This window comes from Myotis yumanensis, unplaced genomic scaffold (assembly GCF_028538775.1).
Source record: "Myotis yumanensis isolate MYYU_CA2020_CCGP unplaced genomic scaffold, mMyoYum1.0.hap1 SCAF_14, whole genome shotgun sequence".
NCBI classification, from domain to species: domain Eukaryota; kingdom Metazoa; phylum Chordata; class Mammalia; order Chiroptera; family Vespertilionidae; genus Myotis; species Myotis yumanensis.
Genome location: NW_027223765.1, coordinates 2,182,934 through 2,203,737, shown reverse-complemented (window position 1 = coordinate 2,203,737; position 20,804 = coordinate 2,182,934). Strand labels below are relative to the sequence as shown.

At 58.8% G+C, this 20,804-nt stretch overlaps 4 protein-coding genes across 14 annotated transcripts in view; 3 read left to right on the top strand and 1 right to left on the bottom strand.

The window, feature by feature from the left end:
- CACNA2D2 (calcium voltage-gated channel auxiliary subunit alpha2delta 2) overlaps positions 1 to 3,743 on the top strand; it is a 112,021-nt gene extending 108,278 nt beyond the window's left edge. For 4 of the 7 annotated variants that reach the window (XM_070391338.1, XM_070391337.1, XM_070391335.1 and 1 more), the window contains 8 exons: positions 131 to 202; positions 304 to 456; positions 590 to 642; positions 739 to 794; positions 1,042 to 1,168; positions 1,365 to 1,475; positions 1,575 to 1,662; positions 1,776 to 3,743. In XM_070391338.1, coding sequence (XP_070247439.1) covers positions 131 to 202; positions 304 to 456; positions 590 to 642; positions 739 to 794; positions 1,042 to 1,168; positions 1,365 to 1,475; positions 1,575 to 1,662; positions 1,776 to 1,919 — 804 coding nt within the window. In that variant the 3' untranslated portion in view covers positions 1,920 to 3,743. The remainder of the gene's footprint in view (positions 1 to 130; positions 203 to 303; positions 457 to 589; positions 643 to 738; positions 795 to 1,041; positions 1,169 to 1,364; positions 1,476 to 1,574; positions 1,663 to 1,775) is intronic. The other 3 variants (XM_070391341.1, XM_070391339.1, XM_070391336.1) reach the window with 1 other exon arrangement.
- Positions 3,744 to 6,823: 3,080 nt separating this feature from the next.
- On the top strand, positions 6,824 to 11,455 carry TMEM115 (transmembrane protein 115). The gene is made up of 2 exons (XM_070391333.1): positions 6,824 to 8,220; positions 10,706 to 11,455. Exons 1-2 carry the CDS (start codon positions 7,370 to 7,372, stop codon positions 10,908 to 10,910), a joined length of 1,056 nt encoding a protein of 351 aa, XP_070247434.1. The 5' UTR covers positions 6,824 to 7,369; the 3' UTR covers positions 10,911 to 11,455.
- Positions 11,456 to 11,919: 464 nt separating this feature from the next.
- Positions 11,920 to 14,694, bottom strand: CYB561D2 (cytochrome b561 family member D2). Of its 3 annotated transcripts, none has more exons than XM_070391330.1 (4): positions 14,589 to 14,694; positions 14,028 to 14,179; positions 13,553 to 13,590; positions 11,920 to 12,884 (listed from the first exon to the last, which is right to left on the bottom strand). In XM_070391330.1, the coding sequence occupies exons 2-4, from the start codon at positions 14,152 to 14,154 to the stop codon at positions 12,381 to 12,383; spliced, it is 669 nt and encodes a 222-aa protein (XP_070247431.1). In that variant the 5' UTR covers positions 14,155 to 14,179; positions 14,589 to 14,694; the 3' UTR covers positions 11,920 to 12,380. The 3 variants fall into 3 exon arrangements, with proteins under 3 accessions (XP_070247431.1, XP_070247433.1, XP_070247432.1); XM_070391332.1 differs by having other exon boundaries at positions 14,512 to 14,599; XM_070391331.1 differs by lacking the exon at positions 14,589 to 14,694 and having other exon boundaries at positions 14,028 to 14,434.
- Positions 14,695 to 14,797: 103 nt separating this feature from the next.
- On the top strand, positions 14,798 to 20,222 carry NPRL2 (NPR2 like, GATOR1 complex subunit). Of its 3 annotated transcripts, none has more exons than XM_070391327.1 (11): positions 14,798 to 14,947; positions 17,703 to 17,794; positions 17,884 to 18,052; positions 18,195 to 18,303; positions 18,668 to 18,804; positions 18,893 to 18,990; positions 19,093 to 19,129; positions 19,248 to 19,341; positions 19,421 to 19,538; positions 19,800 to 19,942; positions 20,021 to 20,222. In XM_070391327.1, exons 1-11 carry the CDS (start codon positions 14,870 to 14,872, stop codon positions 20,086 to 20,088), a joined length of 1,143 nt encoding a protein of 380 aa, XP_070247428.1. In that variant the 5' UTR covers positions 14,798 to 14,869; the 3' UTR covers positions 20,089 to 20,222. The 3 variants fall into 3 exon arrangements, with proteins under 3 accessions (XP_070247428.1, XP_070247430.1, XP_070247429.1); XM_070391328.1 differs by lacking the exon at positions 14,798 to 14,947 and adding an exon at positions 14,976 to 16,394; XM_070391329.1 differs by lacking the exon at positions 14,798 to 14,947 and having other exon boundaries at positions 14,975 to 17,794; positions 17,889 to 18,052.
- Positions 20,223 to 20,804: the final 582 nt, after the last annotated feature.

Here is a 20,804-nt window from a genome sequence, read left to right as displayed (position 1 = left end):
CCCTGACCTCACAGCTTTACGGGAACTGGGGGAAGCGGTGCCCCTCCAGTCAACCAGCGGGCGGCCAGGGTCTGGGGAGGAAGGTCTGGGCCCAGGCGCCTCTCCGTCTTCCTCCCCTCCCCCTGCTCAGGACCTGCTCTGTGTCCTCATTGATGACGGGGGATTCCTGGTGCTGTCGAACCAGAACCACCAGTGGGACCAGGTGAGAGTCAGGAAGAGGGTAGGAGGAGGGGGCCGGGTGTGAGCCTGGGGGGGTGGGGGGCGCTGCCACCCCTGTGACTGGTCCCCTCCCCGCGACCCCAGGTGGGCAGGTTCTTCAGTGAGGTGGATGCCAACCTGATGCTGGCGCTCTACAACAACTCCTTCTACACCCGCAAGGAGTCCTACGACTACCAGGCCGCCTGCGCCCCACAGCCCCCGGGCAACCTGGGTGCTGCTCCCCGGGGCGTCTTTGTGGTGAGCCCCAGCAATGCGTGGCCTGCAGCTGGAGGGTTGGGGGGCTGGGAGGCCTGCCGAAAGATGACCCCCTCCCTCTGAGAGAGGGGGTGACAGGGTCCGGGCAGCAGTGGCAGCGCGCCTCTCTCTGCAGCCCACCATCGCAGACTTCCTGAACCTGGCCTGGTGGACCTCGGCGGCGGCCTGGTGAGCCCTCCAGGGCAGAGGGTCAGGGAGGGCTGCAGGGGAGTGGGCGGGGCCCTGGCGCCGCTGACCACTCCCACTCGGTGACCGGCCCTGCAGGTCCTTGTTCCAGCAGCTTCTCTATGGCCTCATCTACCACAGCTGGTTCCAAGCAGGTAGGACGGGCGCTGGAGTCCCCTCCTCCCAGCCCCTCTCCCCGAGGGAGGGCGGGGTCATGGCCGGGCGCGGAGAGGAGCTGGGGCCCCAAGGGACGCGGGGGTGGAGGGCTGTGGCTGTGGCGGTGGCGGTGGCTGGGCGGTGGCTGTGGCTGTGGCGGTGGCTGGGCGGTGGCTGTGGCCGTGGCTCTGGCTCTGGCTGTTGCTGGGCTGTGGCTAAGGCTGAGGCTGAGGCTCCGCCGCGCAGGTCCCGCCGAGGCCGAGGGCAGCCCCGAGGCGCGCGAGAGCAGCTGCGTCATGAAGCAGACGCAGTACTACTTCGGGCCGGTGAACGCCTCCTACAACGCCATCATCGACTGTGGCAACTGCTCCAGGTGCTGGGGCGGCGGGAGGGGAGGGGCGGGGCCTGAGTTTGGGGGCGTGGCCATTTGGGGTGTGGGCGGAGGGTGGGGCCTGATTGGGGGCGCGACCGGGTTGGTGGGCGGGGCCGGGGAGGGGCGTGGTCTGATTGGGGCGTGGGCGGAGGGGCGGGGCCGGCCTCTACGCCCCGCCTTTCTGTGCTGCCTCCAGGCTGTTCCACGCGCAGAGACTGATCAACACCAACCTGCTCTTCGTGGTGGCGGAGAAGCCGCTGTGCAGCCAGTGTGAGGCCGGCCGGCTGCTGCAGAAGGAGACCCACTGTATCCTGCCCCCGCCGCGCCCCCCGCCCCCGTCCCCGCTCCCCGCGCGCCCCGCACCCCCCCACGCCGCCTTCGCCGCCTCCTTGACTCCCCACCCATGCCCAGCGGACGGCCCGGAGCAGTGCGAACTGGTGCAGAGACCGAGATACCGGAGAGGCCCGCACATCTGCTTCGACTACAACGCGACAGTGAGTAGGGGATGGTGGACTGGACACTCGCTCTCCTCCCCGGGGCTGCGCGGCCCTGCGCCCTCCGCCCTCCGCTGCCCCGGCTGCTGACCGGCTCCTTGTCCCTTCTGCAGGAAGATACCTCAGACTGCGGCCGCGGAGCCTCCTTCCCGCCGTCGCTGGGCGTCCTGGTCTCCCTGCAGCTGCTGCTCCTCCTGGGCCTGCCTCCCGGGCCGCAGGCTCATCAAGTCCACGCCCACACCTCGCGCCGCCTCTGAGCAGCCCTCCTGGCTCCCCCCAGGCCTCCCGCATTCCCCGCTCCCCCTTAGATCCTCACCCCCTATCTCACTGAAGGACTGAACGCACCAGGCCCCCGGAGGCTTAGCCTTGGAGGGGGTGCGGGGTGCCCACAGGAGGGCGCTGCAGGTCTTTGGCGCCCAGGCACATCTGCTGCTGAACTGTCCGTGTCTCCAGACCCCCATTCCCGCTGGACTTACCCATCCCTGGGACAGGGAAGCCACAGTACTGGTGCCAAACCAGGCCCCACTGCCCACCCTGCCCCACGGAACTGCTCCAACCTGGCCCTGCTACCCGCCTTGGGACCAAATGTGGGTTCCCTGGGGACAGCGGAGCCCCGTGTGTCCCAGCTTCAGTCCTGGCAGGAGAGGTCCTGGGCCAGCAGCCCCTGGGTCCTGCTCCTCTCGGGCCTCCATCCCCTTCCCCCTCCACCCAAGCCCGGCAGGTGTCAAGCAGTGACATCAAACTGGCTCAGACACACCCACACACACCTGGAGCCTGAGGGCAGGAACTGAACTCAGAGTAGACACATCCCGGAGGACACACACACACAGACACGCACACGGGGTGGGGTGGGTGGGGCTCACGAAGCCTTACAGAGGGGCAGGCTGGCGGGAGGGCTGGCATGCACACACTCCTGCTCCTGCTCACTGCCCGCCTCTAACCTGACCTGCAGCCCAGCTGGTCCTCCATCTAAAGCTGAATGTCGAACAGTGCCAAATGCTGGGGTGGGGGGCAAAGGCCCTCTGCCCCCCCCAGCCGCCAGTGTCCCCTAAATGCCCTCACCCCCTCCCAGGTGCTCATTGTAACCATTTATCACTAGTGTCAGGCCCCCGTGGGACCACATGCCACTGCCCGCACCCCCGGCAGAGGAACCCTCACCAGACAGCGCCCTTTGCCTTAGCAGGGTGACGTGATTGCTCCTGGCTGGGCCCCCCCACCCCCCAATCTGGCCCTCACACACTCAGGCCTGCGCCCACTTCCTGTCTCCTTCCCATTCACACACACTCCCTACCCCCAGGAGGCCGAACTGCTCCTCCCTGCTGAACACACACTGTACACGCATACACACATAGACACACACTCTGTGCACACAAAGAGGCTGGGCCTGGGCACACTTCTTCACACCATTCATTCTGGTCATTTCCTCCAGAGGCATCCCAGCCTGGGGGCTGGGGGGGGACTGAGGGCAGGGGATGTGGCCATGGGGCTCAGATGGACTGGGAGGAGGGGGGAGGGGGATGCATTAATTAATGGCTCCGTTAATTAATGTCATGTTGCTTGTCGCTTTCTCGGTGTGTGTGTCTGGTCCATGCCCGCTGCTGGTGCCAGGGTGGGTGTCCGTGCCGGACACGCAGCCTCGATGCCAGCCGTGTCTTGCGGGGGCGTGTGTGTAACTGTAGTGTAGTCAGGTGCTCAATGGGGAACATAAAAATAAAAAAGGATCAAACATATACAGAAAAATAAATATATATTTTAAGTTTAAAAAACAGAAAAACAGACAAAACAATTCCCATCAGGTAGTTGTCCAACCCCAGCTGGGTCTGATCCTTCTCATTGTCCATCTGACCTGGCTGCCCCCTCACCTCGGGCTCGGGGGATCTGGGGGGGCTGGGGGGCCATCTCCTCTTCTCTGCCCTTTTTTTTGGTTGTTCTATTTTGTACAGACAAGTCAGAAAAACAACAGCGACAAAAAAGTCAAGAAACTTTGTAAAATATTGTGTGTGTGATTCCTTGTAAAATATTTTCAAATGGTTTATTACAGAAGATCAGTTATTAAATAATGTTCATATTTTCACTTCAAATGGTTCCCATCCGCTGTGTCTGCTCCGGGGTGAGAATTCGTAGCTTGAAGAACCAAGTCGCCTTGACCTCAGAGCCCCACTGAGCACTCAGCTAGGAGCGAAGGCCATGGCAATCCAGTCTCTGGGGGGTGTAGAACCCCAGGCATCCTGGGTACCAGATACTTGAACCCTTTGCCTTGAATAATCCCAAAAGCATCTGAGAAAAGCTGTTTAAAAAAAACAAAACAAGCCCTGGCTGGTTTGGCTCAGTGGATGGAGCGTCGGCCTGCGGACTGAAGGGTCCCGGGTTCGATTCTGGTCGAGGGCATGTACCTTGGTTGCGGGTACATCCCCGGTGGGGGGTGTCCAGGAGGCAGCTGATTGATGTTTCTCTCTCATCGATGTTTCTGACTCTCTATCCCTCTCCCTTCCTCTCTGTAAAAAATCAATGGAATATATTTTTTTAAAAAAAGAACATTAAAAAAAAAAACAAACAAGCTCAAGGAGATGAGATGTGGGTTTAGGGAGCATCCAGCCATCAGGTCAGACCGCCCGGCCCAGTGGGCAGGTCCTCATCCGAAGTGAAGTGTGAGGACCCGGCCTGAGCCCACTACCCGGTGCTGGAGGGCCCAGTGCTGCTGCTCCGAGGAGGGTCTAGTCCACCAAAGGCATGGCCGCGGCTCTTCCCAGCCCAGGGAAGCTCAAGGACTGGGGTCTCCATGGCCACTGCTGCTCACACTGGAACCCAACCCTCTAGTTCATTTTAATCCCAACTCCTAATGGTCCACCCTAGTCCGTGTGACCTTTGAGTTCTTTCAAGGGGAAAGACACAACCACCAGAGCAGAGGTTTCCTGGTGCTGCTGACTGACAATACACGGCGCTCACCGGTGGCTTCTGGCTGACTCCTCACCACAACCTTAGAGTTGGGTACTAGTTTGTCCCCATACTGCAGATGAGCAAACTGAGGCTTAGGAGAGATTCTTTGCTCCCAGATGAGGAGGACAAGAAATCAGCAGAGGTTCAGAGAGGAGCTGGTCTGTGTCTGGGGGTCCTTAGATGCTAAATAAATGGAGGAGGGCATTCCAAGCCTTAGCGAAGACACCTTTCCTCACTCCTCTGCAGGAGCTGGCCACCGAGCAACACCTACCTAGCGCCCTCTGAGACAGCCCCCATCCCGTGCCGTGCAACAGCCCAGAGGTCCTAGGGTAGGGCTGCCGGATAAAATGTAGAACATTTTTTATATTTGGCTGAGGGGACAGAGCGTCGGCCTGCAGACCGAAGGGACCCGGGTTCAATTCTAGTCAAGGGCACATACCCAGGTTGCAGGCTTGATCCCCAGTAGGGGGCGTGCCGGAGGCAGCTGATCGATCGATCGATCGATGGTTCTCTTTCATCATCGATGTTTCTATCTCTCCTTCTCCCTTCCTCTCTGAAATCAATAAAAAATATATATTAAAAATATAGAGAGAACATTCAATCAAATTAGAATTTCAGATAAGTATTTTTAGTACATCAATATTGCATAGGACATAACTACACTATAAAAATGGAGACATGCTACCCTGGCTGGTTTGGCTCAGTCGATGGAGCATCGGCCTTCGAACTGACGGGTCCCAGGTTCAATTCCAGTTGGGGGCGCATGCCCGGGTTGTGGGCCTGATCCCCAATGGGGGGTGTATAGGAGGCAGCCGATTAATCGATGGTTCTCTCTCATCACTGATGTTTCTATCTCTCTCTCCCTCTCCTTCCTCTCTGAAATCAATAAAAACATTTTTTTTAAATGGAGACATGCTTATACTAAAAAAAAAAATTATTCATTATATATTTGAGATTCAAATTTGATTGGGCACCTTGTATTTTGATTTGTTAAATCTGGCAGCCTTACCCTGGGGTGACATCGGGTGAGAACCCAGACCTCAGACAAAGATAAAGGTGTCAACACCCTTTGTAACCTGGAAGGCTATGCACATGTTGGCAGTAGTACTGAGATCAGCAGCTGAAAGGAAGGGGTCCTGCACTTTATAAATATACTTTGTCAAATAATTATTTAATTACATGCACATTTTTTAAAGAAATCTCATTTCATTTTTTTTCTTGATTTCAGAGAGGAAGGGAGAGGAAGAGAGAGAGATAGAAACATCAATGATGAGAGGGAATCATTGATTGGCTGCCTCCTGCACGTTGGACTAAGCCCACAATCCAGGCATGTGCCCTTGACCAGAATTGAACCTGGGACCCTTCGGTCCACAGGCCGATGCTCTATCCACTGAGCCAAACTGGCGAGGGCTATATGCATATTTTTTAAAAGTAACTCAAGATACAAAAAAATCAGCCTGCACAGGACACAACCTGCCAGAAGCCACCGTTGCAATGAAGTGGGGACCCAGGGCCAGCCTTGTCCAAGTTTGTGGGGAGACTTCCCTTCCTCTGGGCCAGCAATCAGAAGGCTGTAGGGGGCAGGAAACCTGAGTTTGAGTCGTGGCCCCACCTTACTTGTAACAGGGGCAGCCTGGGCAGCGCACTCACTGTGCTCCCGGGTGAACTGGCATTTTACACTCCAGGCCCCTTGGACCCTCAGGGTGTGTCCTGTCATCTCCGTTTACATCTCCATGAAACTGGGTTTCAACCAAGTCCAGGAACTGAGCCAGTGTACACAGCTGCCAAATGGCAAGGCAAGAATTCCAACCTGGGTCGGGCCCCATGCATCCCAAACAACCTGAGTCAGGCTTATTCCAGACCATGGGCGTCCCAGTTCCCGCACACCAGGGCCACCCAACATTCTCACCCACACACCTACCCACGAAGACACACCCATTCAGATGTACATGCCAAGGAGCCACGCTTCCCGGGGGACAGCAAGTGTGTGGCATGCAGTTGTGGTGCCGCCGATACTCGCCGCTTTCCCAGGGTTAGCGATGCCTCTTCACCCACTCCCGCCTCCCGAGGACTGGTGGAAAACGATCCTGAAAACTACAATTCCCAAGCAACACCTCTTCTCACCACCGACTTGCCCGGCCCGCGCGCACAGCCTCCTGGGACTTGTAGTTCTGCCCAGAACCCTGACTTCCGCTCGTCCCCAGCTTCGGCCGCGGACTCGGTGTCCCAGCAATGGCGCGGACCCGGAAGACCTACGCGGAAAGGGCATCCCGCCGCCTCCCGGGGCGCGCAGGCGCAGCACCCCTGTTTGTCGGCGCCTGAGAAGGGAGGAGGTACGGTCGAAGGCAAGATCCAGGCCGAGCCGGACCTGACCTGACTTGACTCGGGCCCAGAACTAGGCTCCAGTCCCGCGCGGGCCGGACCGTAGGACCTCGGAGTGGATGGAGCAGGCCCAGCCCTGAGACCAACGGCAGCCACTGGGCCTGGCTCAGGGCCCACCGGGCGGGCAGGCAGGCGGGCCGAAGCCGCCCAGGGCTTCCCCTCGGGTCCCGGGCGAGGGGCCTAGGCCCCGCCCCGCAACCAGGCCCGGCCCGGCCCGGCCCTTTGGAACCGGAGTCCACCCGACCAGAAGTGGAGTCCTCACCGGGGCGGGGCCATCGGCCAGTGACTAGGCCGGGCCCGGGCCTCCCGTCGGGGCCGGAGTGGGACGAGGCCCGGGGAGGCCCCTAGCCCACTAGACGCTCCCCTCCGGCCGACGCCCGCCGAGAAGATGCAGCGCGCCCTGCCCGGCGCCCGCCAGCACCTGGGGGCCGTCCTGGCCAGCGCCAGCGTGGTGGTGAAGGCCCTGTGCGCCGCGGTGCTGTCCCTCTACCTGCTGTCCTTCGCCGTGGACACGGGCTGCCTGGCGGTCACCCCGGGCTACCTCTTCCCGCCCAACTTCTGGATCTGGACCCTGGCCACCCACGGGCTGATGGAACAGCACGTGTGGGATGTGGCCATCAGCCTGGCCACGGTGGTGGTGGCTGGGCGCTTGCTCGAGCCCCTCTGGGGGGCCTTGGAGCTGCTCATCTTCTTCTCCGTGGTGAACGTGTCCGTGGGGCTGCTGGGGGCCTTCGCCTACCTCCTCACCTACATGGCTTCCTTCAACCTGGTGTACCTTTTCACCATCCGCATCCACGGCGCCCTGGGCTTCCTGGGCGGCGTCCTGGTGGCACTGAAGCAAACCATGGGGGACTGTGTGGTCCTGCGGGTGCCCCAGGTGCGCATCAGCGTGGTGCCCATGCTGCTGCTGGCGCTGCTGCTGCTCCTGCGGCTGGCCACGCTGCTCCAGAGCCCCGCGCTGGCCTCCTATGGCTTCGGGCTGCTCTCCAGCTGGGTGTACCTTCGCTTCTACCAGCGCCATAGCCGAGGCCGAGGGGACATGGCTGACCACTTCGCTTTCGCCACCTTCTTCCCGGAGATCCTGCAGCCCGTGGTGGGGCTGTTGGCGAACTTGGTGCACAGCCTCCTGGTGAAGGTGAAGATTTGCCAGAAGACAGTGAAGCGCTACGATGTGGGGGCCCCGTCCTCCATCACCATCAGCCTCCCGGGCACAGACCCTCAGGATGCGGAGCGGAGAAGGTACTGTGGGAACTTGTGAAACCTGGTTGAGCTGGGGGAGTACTTATCAAGTCGCATCCCATCTGTCGGGGTGCCAGGGGTCAGGTGTCGGGGCGGATTCAGAAAGAGGTCGAAGCCGGTTCTCGGCCTAGAGGACCTCAGCACGTAGGTGTCTGGGCTCCGGTAGGCGCTTTGCAGTATTGCCCTTCTCCCCACCCAGGCTGCCTAAAGGTCTCGAGAAACACCCGGTCTCCTTGGTGCTGGGTGAGGGCCAATGGAGGGCCAGGTACGCATCACTCTGGCCTCGTCTCAGAATCTTGGAATCCGAGACACGGGTTCCGTGGAAGCCAGAAACGGCCTCTGGTTGGTCTATGAGAGGGACACAAGAGACCTGGGGTCCTGCAGAGGCACCCTGGGCCACCCCAGTTTCCAGTTGCTGACCCATGGCCTCTTCCTGGGCCTTAATTCAGATCCTGCGCTTCTCTGCCACCTGTTGAGAGGGGAGCTGGAGGTGTCACCAGGCTCCCCCGCCTCCTGCAGGGAGGCCTGTTACCAAACCCAGGGCCTGGCCACGTGACCCGAGCCTGGAGCCTGCCTTTTCATTATCTGTAAACCAAGCCATCGGCACCGTCAGGCCCAGGCGGGTTACTCAGTGCACCTGGGCCAGGGCCGGACCGATCTTCTAAGTCCAGCCCTTTCTCTCCCCGGTCTGCGGCCTCGCCAGAGTGGTCACAGCTCTGTTGCCAACATGATTCTTGGGTATTTTTGAGGCAGTTACTGGAGAAGTGAAATCTGCGCAGGCTCTGTTCCCTCTTTCCGCATTTGTCAAAGCCTGCTGCTGCTGCTCACCTGTGGCGGGCTGCTCGGCAGCTCTGCATTCAGCTGAGGAGCTCGCCCCGTGCTGACCTCCGCTGGGCTGTGGGTTGAGGACGGGATACGTCCCTTTCTTGAAAGTTTCCAGCCGGGCAGTGCCACCGATGACTGTGGTCCACGGTGGCGGGTGCTGCCGGCAGAAGTGTGGGCCCTGCAGTCGTGTCTCTATGGCTGAGGAGCTCCAAAGACCGAGGTCTATCTTAATCCTCCCCCGTGGAGGAGCAGGAGCCAGCAGGCTGGGCCGGTAGAAGCTGGGCTGTCCTCGGAGCTCTCAGGTGGGGCCAGGTCACGGGGCGGTCCCTCGGCCAGTGACAGGTCTTGCTGGGACTGTTAGGGTTGGCTGGACATTGAAAACACCTCTGCTCAGGCCCAAGAAAATGGACGGTGGAGGCAGGTTGGGGCAGGGGTATCAGGAGGCAGATTGTGGCACAGCCTGTGGTGGGCTGACTTGGGGGTGGGAGTTACTCCTCCAGCCACTCTAACATCTGGCTGCATGCTACTCCCAGATGCAAAGGCTCCTCCTCGTGGCCGCAGGGTTTCCTGTCTCTCACCCTCCTGAGGAAGTGACTAGCAAGTCTCCACCTCGGTCCCTCGGCAGGCCTTGCACAGCACTGACAAGTCAGCCTCCAGAAGGGGAGCCGAGGAGGAGGACTGTCCTGTCTGTGCCAGCTTGCCATGTGCCAGTCTGGAGGGCAGAGTGAAGTGTGCAGGCTTTTTGTGCCCGTGCCCTTGCTGCCTCTGTCACGCTCCCTGCCTGGTGGAGATTTTGCTGGAACTCGGAAGGCTACACAGACTGTCCCCACGCTGGCGGCAGAGAGGCTGAGCATCAGGCCCTCGGTGGCCACTGTCGGAAGTGTTGCCTGGCAGCATCCCACCTCCTGTGGGCAGGGGACCAGTGCACGTATATACCTTCTAGTGACTTTCCTCCTGAGCGGGGTCTCTCAGAACCTGCCAATAGAACCAGTAGGCTCTGGCCTGTGCCCTGCCCGCGTGGGCTGTTCCTCCTTCCTCTCGCCCTGCCAAGGACTCGGTGTGTTCCCACTGCCACAGGGCCTGGCGGCTTTGGGGGTTCTTCTGGGAGGAACATTGGAACCCCTTAGGAGGGTGGGCTGACCCGCGTTAGCCCGCTTTCCAGAGCAGGTGCTTGAGTCCCAGCCTTCCCCAGACCCTTCCAAGAGGCTCAAAGCACCCCTAAGAAGGAGTGGGGGGAGGCGTTCTTACCCTCTCCAGTGACACCAGTGCCCAGGCAGAAACTGGTAGGTCCAGGGACTTGCCCTTCTCTCTGTCTGCCTTGGGGGCAGGGGAGGGGGGCACCAGCTCTGCCACCCTTAGACACCACCTCGGAACCACGCCTGGGGCTGCCGGGTGGGCAGTGTGGCAGCCGCCCCATTGGCCTTCTCAGGCTGGAGGTGCCTCTGCTGGGGGAGGATGGCTCTCCAGTCTTTAGAGCCTCGTTCTGATGGTAGAGGGCCCAATCCAGTCCCTGGGGAGCGTGGGCCCTGCACGGGGAAGGGAACACCTAAGATGCTTCTGAGAGGAGTCCGAGTGGTGCGGGCAGTCAGCTTCCTGGGCAAGAGCAGGGCACGAGCCAAGTCCAAACCGAGAGTGACCGTCATCTTCCCTCTGACCCCAGGCAACTGGCCCTGAAGGCCCTCAACGAACGACTGAAGAGAGTGGAGGACCAGTCCGTCTGGCCGAGCATGGACGACGATGAAGAGGAGGCTGGGGCCAAGGTGGACAGCCCTTTGCCCTCAGACAAGGTCCCCACCCTCCCAGGGAAGGGGGCTGCCCCAGAATCCAGCCTGATCACCTTTGAGGCAGCTCCCCCGAAGCTGTAACTCCAGACCACCTTGAGTGTAGCACCTCCTCTCCCAACCCCTGACCCCTTCTCAGCTGCTCTGAGGAGAGGGAAGATGGTCTACGGGGGTCTCCACAGCCTTCTGCTATTTCTCGCCAACACTACCCAGGACTCTTGCTACCTGGTTACAACTCCAGACAACCACTAAGTCAGGCATCCGCCAGCCGAGGCTGTCTGAGGTAAGACTGCACCTCGGCAGGTCGCCCCAAGCAAGTGGCAGTAGGGACACTGGTGCCGCAGCTTCCGGGCCAACCCTCACACCTGATACTGGTGGCCGAGAGCCCTGAGCCAAGGCAAGGATTTGCCAAAAACGTCCTGGGGGTCCAGCCAGCATAGGAGCCAGCACAGGACTGTGCCTCCCTGCCCACCCCCGGAAGGACTGTATTCACCTCGAGATTTCCGGTTCCCTCTGCTGTGGCCACGGCTGCTGCTAGGCCAGAGCGGCCACAGCTCCCAGGCGTTTTCTACGGGACCACTGGGCGGGCGGCTGGCCCAGCGCGCAGTGTCAATAAAGCAGTTCTTTGAGGTATGACTCCTGGGCTGTTGGACCACCTCGTGCAGTCCCTCCTCGTGCTCAGCTGCAAAGGCAGGGACTTTACTCCAGGTCCAAGGGCTCAGTCCCCATGGCAACTCCAGCTGGAGAGGCCCATTGCCCCCCTCTCCCTTTCCCAACCACATGCCCACTGTCACCTCACACCCTTACTCATTTTCTCTCTCTCTCCTATCCCCATGCAGAGAGGCCCTGCCCAGGGGATCTGAGGACTGAGGGCTTCTCTGTCCTCAGGAATTCTTATCCAGGGCTCACCTCCAGGACCAGTGCTCAGTGCTTGACACCTAGGAGCCAGCCATCCCGCTCCCATCTTGTCATTGCCCAGCACAGTGGGCAGCTGGGGAGCTGAAAGGACACGGCGGTACATTCACAGCCACAGCCCAAGGGCTTTCTAGGGCCTTGGGTAACATGGGCCGCTGGGCAGCCAGATCCTGGGGCTTGTGCGCTGGGAGAGCGTCGGTTCCGCAATGAGCAGCCAGGAGCAGGGTCCCGTGGCACCCAGCACCCCCTTTTTCATCCTGATGGTCTTAGAACTATCCCCAACTCTGGGCTATTCTCCCCATCCAGTCTTTCCCGTCTTTTTTAATTTTTATTTTAATTTTTTTGTCCTGTGATTTCTGGACATACCAATACAAGTATGAGCTGAGTTGCTGGGGAGGCAATCTTGCAACCCCTGTTTCATCCAGACCCACAATCCATGAGCTCCTCTGGGATGGTAGAGAGAGGGGAGGAGGAGCCCTCCAGTGTGAGGAGCAAGCACAAATGCCACACACAGGACTCCGACGCTGAGTGCCCAGGGCCTGAGGTGTCCCTGTGACCTAGACAGTGGAGAGAGTCCACAATGTCCCAGCGCCAGCTCCGACATGAGGGGCAAGTCCAGGCTTCGAGGCTGCGAAGAGCTCACGGCTGAATCCTTTTGCGGTACAGGTAGGCATTGCTCACCTGGTTCATGATGACCAAGCTGGTGACGACAGGGCAGAGCACAGCCAGGTACCAGACTCCACCAGTGACTGTGGCAGTGAACCAGAGTGAACGCATGCCCAGCAAGAGGCTGGCACTGCCCAGGAGGTAGCCCACTAGCCCAGAAGTGGCATGGTACAGCTTGAGCTTGGACAGGGGCCATCGGGGCAGCAGTTTGGGGTAGAGGAGCCCCACCCCACCTGAGCACTGCAGCCCTGCCCACAGCACAGCGAGCAGCCCTGCCCGCCCATGCCAGGTGGTCAGGTGGGCTTTGCCAAGCTGTTCCTTCTGGAGGATGATGAGGCCCAAGCCCAGCAGCGCACACAGCAGGGCCAGCAGCTGTAGCACCCAGTGGCAGCGGGCTCGGCCTTTCCGCGAGAGGGAGCGCAGCAGCGAGCTCTCAGGAGAGAACACCAGCAGGGCCTCCGTCATCAGGAAAGAGAACTGGGGAGACCGCATGGGAAACGAAGTGAGGGTGCTGCCCAGCAGATGGGAAGAAAGATTTAGGTAACCCAAGCTGCCAGTCAGCCAGATTCCCCTCCATTCTCTCCCCGCGGACAATAGTGTCCATGGGTGGGGCAGGAACAGAGAACTCCCTCTGGGACAGAACATCTGCCCGAGTAACCCGCGAGAGGTGCCCCCGTAGTCCTCGGGTGCTGTTCTGAAATGACATCTCTTTCCCAGCAAACACAAGGTTTGAGACGTGGCACTTATAAATGATTCACAAGCTTGTTTCCCTGACACAGGGCGGGATACAGTTTCTTGGCAGAGCTGGCCAAGCAGGTGCAGTGTGTCAGGGAAAACGGGGTGCGTCACTGGAAGTTAAGGGGTCACTGGAAGTTAAGGGAAAATGGGGCAGAAGTAACCCCAAGTGCGTTTTCTAAGCTTCCTGTCTGGAGGTGGGTGCACCTCATTTTGTGCTCAGACAAGCCCTACCCATTTGCCCTGGGTCTTGAGTACTCTGGTTCCAGTCTGGGATCTGTGTGCCACGGGCAGACTCCAACATTCCGCGTTATCCCCCCAGATGTAAGTGACCATAGATGGCCACTAGGGCCACCACCCCTCCCTGTGCTCCCTCCCACCCCTACGAGCTGGCCCGGCCCACTACTTACAGCCAGAGACATGAGCACGGGGTGCCAGGAGAACAGACCTGGAAGAGAAGAGAAGGCCTATGAGGCGGGGGAAGAGCCCGGCCGCAACAATAACTGCAGGCTGAGGCCCAAGGGAGCGCTGCCAAATGCGAGCCCCCTCTGCACCAAGCTGACCCCATACCTATCCTCTTCCTGGTCCCCCGGACCAGAGGCCATGCTTTGCCACTCCTCTGGCAGTCCTCCCTCTTGCCCACTGCACTTTGCAAGAGACAGCCAAGTGGAGCACCAAGGCAAGGAAAGAGTCGGGTACTCGGGCGGCCAAGCTGGCAGAGCCCCCACACTCATCTACTCCGCCCTCTTATCCCTCCAGCATTGCACGCACGGCCCTCAGCCACCCATGCCTCTCCCAGGAGTCAGGCCCGAGGTTTCCCATTGCCCCTGCTCCCCAGGACAAGTGGCCCTTTCCCCCCAGAAGTTAATTATAAATTACACTTACTGGAGCCAGGCCTGGCAAGCACTGCCACAAAGATGGTAAAGCCCAGGGCCACAAGATGGGCAGCAGCCCCAGAGGCAGTGCGTAGAGCTCGGTAGATGTGCGACTCGGTCTCCACAGAAAGAGCCATGGTCAACCAGGCCGGCGGCTGTAGCCTGAAAGCATAGGAGCGTAAGCAAGGGTCTCGGATGCCGCGGTTCACTCCTCTCGCTGGAGCAAGTGTTGCAGGGCAGGGATGCCACTCTCCTCCAAGAACCGAAGGTAGAAAGACAGGCACCAGTAATAGTCAAGGACCGGCGGCCTGTCAGCATGTACCTACATCTGAACTGGCACTGATCACTGGCCCACCTTCCAGGTAGGAAGCGCAAAGCCGTGTAACAGACTACAAATCCCAGAGTGCACCACGCCGTCACCGGGCGGGAGCGCCAGCTAATAGGGCAAGAAGCACTAAGGGGATTGTAGTTCCAAGCTGCGACCAAATGGTAACCTGAATCCCTTCCCGCGCAGCTTCCTCACGTGCCGCAGGCATGCAGCCTCTCCGCGCTAGGAATTTGCCTGCCTCACCCGCAGCGCCGATCGGACGCGGTGGTTTTCTCCTGAGAAAGCGGGGTACTCTGGACCCTGCTGCGCGAGCCGCCACCCTGCAGCGGAGCGCTTCACTTCCGGGTGTGACGACTACCCACCGGGACTTCCTGGACCAACCTTCTCCCTAGCCACGCCTCTAAGCTGCTCTGCGCGTGCGCTGTTGAGCAGCCGTCTTCATGGGTGCGAGCGCGCAGGCGTGCTGGACCCAGCGGCCAAGGCCTGGGAGCTGGTGTTCCCGAGGACTCGGTCCCGTTAGCGCCATGGGCAGCGGCTGCCGCATCGAATGCATATTTTTCAGCGAGTTCCATCCCACGCTGGGACCCAAGATCACCTATCAGGTGCCATCGGGCTCGCGGGCTTGGTGGGGAAATAGGGGCGCTCTACAGAGCTCAGTCCGCTGTCTGGAGGCGGCGGATGCCCGTCCCCGCGCTGCACGCAGGCCCGCTCCTCCTTCATTCGCCGAGAATCGTGAACCGAGAGGGTGCTCAGACCCAGATCCCAGCCTCCCGGCGAGAGGGCGCAGACAAACCACATAGGCAGTGATGGTGGGAAGCAGGCGGGGACCCAGCAGAGATGCCAGGTCCCACGGGAGGTGGAGGTGGGTGGTTCATTAGTTTCCCTGGCTGCATGGGGAGGTAGGTGAGCGAGGAGAGTGGGCCAGACAGCGGGGCCAGCATGTGCAAAAGCCAGGAGGCAAGTGAGAACATAGCGTGTGCCTGTAAACAAGGGAGTAGTAGGTCTGACCTGAGTGGATGGGAGAGGCAGTGCGTAGCGCTCGGGATGTACGACTCGGTCTCCACAGAAAGTGTCAGGGTCCAACGCCAACAGGTCCAGGGGTTCCCAAAGGTGTGGACGGAGTCGGGGAAGAAGGAATGACACGGAGGCGGCGTTCAGTTGATCAGCATGGTTAGGCTCTCTAGCCAGGTTCTCTCTTTATTGTCCTATTACATCTGTATTTATACCATTTGATCCTGTAAGCATGCCTCTGTAATCATATAATCACATCATGGTATGTTTTGGGTCACATTCTACAGTTCCTTGTTTCTTTTCTTTTTTTTTTTTTTGCTAAAAGTATTACAAAGGGTATTACATAAGTGCCCTTTTTATCCCCCCCCCCACCCTTGACAAACCCCTGCCCTCCCTTACCCCCCAGTGTCTTATGTCCATTAGTTATGCTTATATAGATGCATACAAGTCCTTCGGTTGATCTCTTACTCCCCTCCCTCCTGTCCCCCAACCCTCCCTAGCCTTCCCACTGCAGTTTGACAATCAGTTTGAGGCAGCTCTGCCTCTGTATCTATTATTGTTCAAAAGTTTGTAATGGTCTTTATTATCCATGAATGAGTGAGATCATGTGGTGTTTTTCCTTCATTGACTGGCTTGTTTCACTTAGCATAATGCTCTCCAGTTCCATCCATGCTGTTGCAAATGGTATGAGTTCCTTCTTTTTTACAGCAGCATAGTATTCCATCGTGTAGATGTACCACAGTTTTCTAATCCATTCATCTACTGATGGGCACTTAGGCTGTTTCCAGATCTTAGCTATGGTGAATTGTGCTGCTAGTTCCTTGTTTCTTATCTGACCTTTGCCAAAAATCCTGTCTCTATCTAGTTCTGTTGGTTTTAATCCTGTCTAGGTTAATCTCTGTGTTTCATTACGAGGGCTATTCCAAGGTCACTGCTCTACTGATAAGCTACAAGGAAGTGACTGAAGATTATCCTACCCAGTAAAGGTTATGTCCTCCCAGCCTCGCTGCTTGCCTTCCCTGGGACTGCCCTGTGTCGGTGGGTCTCCAGGGGTATAGGCTTTGGTGCTTTCCCTGGTGGGCAGACCCCTGAGGATGTGGGCCCAACAAGTCCCAAATTTATTGCCAACAGTTTTAGTCCTAGTTCTTCATAAGTAGTACATGGTATTTCTGTAACACTAGGGGGCTTTACTGATTTATTCTCTTCCTTAGTGCTGTTAATCCCTAACCTGGGAAAACAACCTTTCTCGGGGAGGTGGTCCTGTTTAAAACACAGCGCTTAAGAGGGGGAGCAGCCGAAACCGGTTTGGCTCAGTGGATAGAGCATCGGCCTGCGGACTGAAGGGCCCCGGGTTCAATTCCGGTCAAGGGCATGTACCTGGGTTGCGGGCACATCCCCAGTGAGAGATGTGCAGGAGGCAGCTGATCTATGTTTCTCTCCCATCCATGTTTCTAACTATCTATCTCTCTCCCTTCCTCTCTGTAAAAAATCAATAAAATATATTTTTTTTAAAAAGAGGGGGAGCAAACCATATGCCATATACGCCAGGTCCCTTGAAACATAAGCTATGCAGATGTTTCTTCCCTGCATCGACTGTGTCAAGCAGCAAGGGTGCACCGGCTTCCGGCAAATTCTCCCATTTTTATTTTTTAAATGACAGCGCGTGTAAATCAGTGTCCACCTCTCTGATTGGGTTGTTTAAGACTCAGAAGACCGCCCTGACCAGTTTGGCTCAGTGGCTAGAGCGTCGACCTGTGGACTGAAGAGTCCCAGGTTCGATTCCAATCAAGGGCACATGCCCGGTTTCGGACTTGATTCCCAGTAAGGGGTCCTGCAGGAGGCAGCCAATTTGGTGATTCTCTCTGATCATTAATGTTTCTATCTCTCTCTCCCTTATCTCTGAAATCAATAAAAATATACTTTAAAAAAAAAAAGACTCGCGCCGAAACCGGTTTGGCTTAGTGGATAGAGCGTCGGCCTGCGGACTGAAGGGTCCCAGGTTCGATTCCAGTCAAGGGCATGTATCTGGGTTGCGGGCACATCCCCAGTAGGAGATGTGCAGGAGGCAGCTGATCGATGTTTCTCTCTCATCGATGTTTCTAACTCTATCCCTCTACCTTCCTCTCTGTAAAAAACCAATAAAATATATTAAATTAAAAAAAAGACTCGGAAGACCTGTTTGTGACTTTGCCAACAGGTCATTCCGAGGTTTAACCGTATATTGGCTCCTCACAAGAAAGAGCCCTGGCCAACCAGCTGAAGAGGGCTTAGGTATTGGGGGATTTCCCATCTTCTCGGCCTCGTACCGAGATCCACTGTTGAGTCCTTTGCCACTTCCCTTCCCAGGTTCCTGAGGACTTCATCTCCCGGGAGCTGTTTGACACCGTCCAGGTGTACATCATCACCAAGCCAGAGCTGCAGAACAAGCTCATCACTGTGTGAGGCCCTATCTGGGGGTCCGGGGAGGAGCGGGCAGGCTTGGGAAGGGGAGGAGCCTGACTCTGGCCCCACCTCCCCCCTTATCTAGCACAGCCATGGAGAAGAAACTGATTGGCTGCCCTGTGTGCATCGAGCACAAGAAATACAGCCGCAATGCCCTGCTCTTCAACCTGGGCTTTGTGTGTGACGCCCAGGCCAAGACCTGTGCCCTTGAGCCCATCGTCAAAAAGCTGGCTGGCTACCTGACCACACTGGAGGTCTGCAACACCCTGGGCTTGGGTGGACGGGCAGGCAGAGTTGGGGAAGGTATTCACATGACTCCAAAGCCCTCCAGACCTAGGACCCTGCCAGGGCAGGATGCCTGGGGGGTGCCCACCATGCTGTCCGTGCTCCATCCAGCTGGAGAGCAGCTTCGTGTCATCGGAGGAGAGCAAGCAGAAGTTGGTGCCCATCATGACCATTTTGCTGGAGGAGCTCAATGCCTCAGGCCGGTGTACTCTGCCCATCGGTATGGCCCAGCCTCTGCAGGGACAGCGGAGCGGGGAGGAGGGATGGGAAAGTGACAGGGGAAGGTGAGCCCAGCCAAGGACAAGACTCATGAACAAATTCGTGGCCAGGCAATAGCCATGAGCTGAGTTGATGATGTGCAGGGTCCCGTGCATGACCGGGCTGGGGCTGGGGCTGGGGCGGCCGGCAGAGCTCCAGCTGTCCGATGGGCATGCTCCTTCCCCTCTCTGGACCTCCGTCTCTCGCTTTATAAAAGGGGAAGATTGGCCCCACCCAGAGCCACCTGCCTGCCTCAGGGTTGCTGGAGGGTGATGGAGGGCCTCTTGGAAGAGGGGGCGCTGAGAATATGGGTGGGACCCCTGCAGATGAGTCCAACACCATCCACTTGAAGGTGATTGAGCAGCGGCCGGACCCCCCTGTGGTTCAGGAGTATGATGTGCCTGTCTTCACCAAGGACAAGGAGGATTTCTTCAGCTCCCAGTGGGACCTCACCACACAGCAGGTGTGCCAGCCCTCCCTGGGGGGTCACCAGCCGAGGCTGGCCTCCTCCTTGGCCTCACCCCACCCCTACTGCTTCCTGCCCTGCCCAGATCCTGCCCTACATTGATGGCTTCCGCCACGTGCAGAAGATCTCGGCCGAGGCAGATGTGGAGCTCAACCTGGTGCGCATCGCCATCCAGAACCTGCTGTGAGTGGGGCAGTCACACCAGGAGAGCGCTGTCCGCGGGGCCTGGGGCTGGGGCTGGGGCTGGGCGTGACCCCCCGAAGCTGAGCTCAGCTCTTCTCCCAGGTACTACGGCGTGGTGACCCTGGCGTCCATCCTCCAGGTAGGGGAGTCTGGGTCTGGTTATGCGGGGCGTGGATCATTGGCTGAGCCACACTGGGGCCGTCAGACTTCCAGGCCCCTCGCTCAGGCTCCTGTGCCTCCTGCCACCCCCCCTCCAGTACTCCAACGTGTACTGCCCCACGCCCAAGGTCCAGGACCTGGTGGATGACAAGTCCCTGCAAGAGGAGTGTCTATCCTACGTGACCAAACAAGGTAATGGTGGGCTCTGGGGAGGCCACCTCGGGGAGGGCAGGGCAGGGCCACCTGGAGAGCTGACCGCGGGCCCCCACAGGGCACAAGAGGGCCAGTCTCCGGGATGTGTTCCAGCTGTACTGCAGCCTGAGCCCCGGCACTACCGTGAGGGACCTCATTGGCCGCCACCCCCAGCAGCTGCAGCGTGTTGATGAACGGTCAGAGGGGATCCCCTGGGGCGTGAGGGGTTTTGCCTGAAGGCAGACACACCCTCTCTCTCTTGGGAGCCCTGGGTTAGAGAGGAAGCAAGAGATTCCCAGTGAGAGAATCATGAGGCACTGCTAGTCCAGGCAGGCTTCCTGGAGGTGGTGGGTTTGGAAGCCAGTCTGCTCACTAAGACAGCACTGAGGGGAGACTGCAGGAAAAGGTGGAAGAAGGCCTGGCCAGGCATCACCCCTCTCCCTCGACCCGCACCCCAGGAAGCTGATCCAGTTCGGGCTTATGAAGAACCTCATCCGGAGACTACAGAAGTACCCGGTGCGGGTGTCTCGGGAGGAGCGGAGCCACCCTGCCCGCCTTTACACAGGCTGCCATAGCTACGACGAGATCTGCTGCAAGACAGGTGGAGGCAGGCAGGGTGCTGGGGTGGGGTCAGGCGGGGTAGCCAAGCCAAGGGTGCTGACCTCCCCTCCGCACCCAGGCATGAGCTACCAGGAGCTGGATGAACGGCTGGAGAATGACCCCAACATCATCATCTGCTGGAAGTGAGGCTGGAGGGGGCTGGACTACTCTCTCCTGCCAAGCCCTGCCTGGTGCCCGAGGGCTAGACCCGCAGCCTCGTCTCTCCTGTCTCGATGTTGAGCCCCCCATTTCTGTAAATAAAGTCATCCCTTTCACCCTCCCTTTACTGGATACCACCTCTGAGCCGGCCCCAGGGAACCCACAGTGAGAGAAAGAGCCATGGTCCTGGCGCCCTGGAGCGCCACCTGGCGGGCAGAGCCGACAGTGGACAAGCAAATGTGTCCCCTATTTAAAAACAAGCAGGAAGTTGTGATAAAGAGAGTGAGTTGGGCCGGGCTGGCGTGGCCCAGTGGATAGAGCGTCAGCCTGTGGACTGAAGGGTCCCGGGTTCCATTCGGGTCAAGGGCACATGGCCGTTTTGGGCTCGATCCCCCGTGCAGGAGGCAGCGATCCATGCTTCTCTCTCATTGATGTTTCTGTCTCTCCCTCTCCCTCCCTGAAATCAATGTAAAAGAAAAGAGAGAGAGTTGGGATGAGCGAGGGCTGCTCTGGATTATTTGGGCCAGGAAGGCCCTGATGGGTGACCTACCAGCCCTTAAGGAGGAAGAGGATTCCAGGCAGAGGGAAGAGCTGCGGAAACCCCGAGACCAGAACCACCCAGGGAGGGATGGGGAGGCCCGTGGAGCCGGAACCTGGAGGCAGGGGGAACGGGACGGGAAACAAAGTCCCGGAAAAGGAGAGGG

Excerpts from the sequence above, each read along its gene's own strand:
- CYB561D2 (XM_070391330.1), bottom strand. The coding sequence starts at position 14,154 with ATGGCTCTTTCTGTGGAGACCGAGTCGCACATCTACCGAGCTCTACGC. Across the intron at positions 13,591-14,027 it reads GCTTGCCAGGCCTGGCTCCA|GTCTGTTCTCCTGGCACCCC; the intron begins GTAAGTGTAATT and ends CTTCTCTTCCAG. Across the intron at positions 12,885-13,552 it reads CCGTGCTCATGTCTCTGGCT|TTCTCTTTCCTGATGACGGA; the intron begins GTAAGTAGTGGG and ends CGGTCTCCCCAG.
- NPRL2 (XM_070391327.1), top strand. The coding sequence starts at position 14,870 with ATGGGCAGCGGCTGCCGCATCGAATGCATATTTTTCAGCGAGTTCCAT. Across the intron at positions 18,991-19,092 it reads ATCGCCATCCAGAACCTGCT|GTACTACGGCGTGGTGACCC; the intron begins GTGAGTGGGGCA and ends CTCTTCTCCCAG. Across the intron at positions 19,539-19,799 it reads CTGCAGCGTGTTGATGAACG|GAAGCTGATCCAGTTCGGGC; the intron begins GTCAGAGGGGAT and ends CCCGCACCCCAG.
- TMEM115 (XM_070391333.1), top strand. The coding sequence starts at position 7,370 with ATGCAGCGCGCCCTGCCCGGCGCCCGCCAGCACCTGGGGGCCGTCCTG. Across the intron at positions 8,221-10,705 it reads CAGGATGCGGAGCGGAGAAG|GCAACTGGCCCTGAAGGCCC; the intron begins GTACTGTGGGAA and ends CTCTGACCCCAG.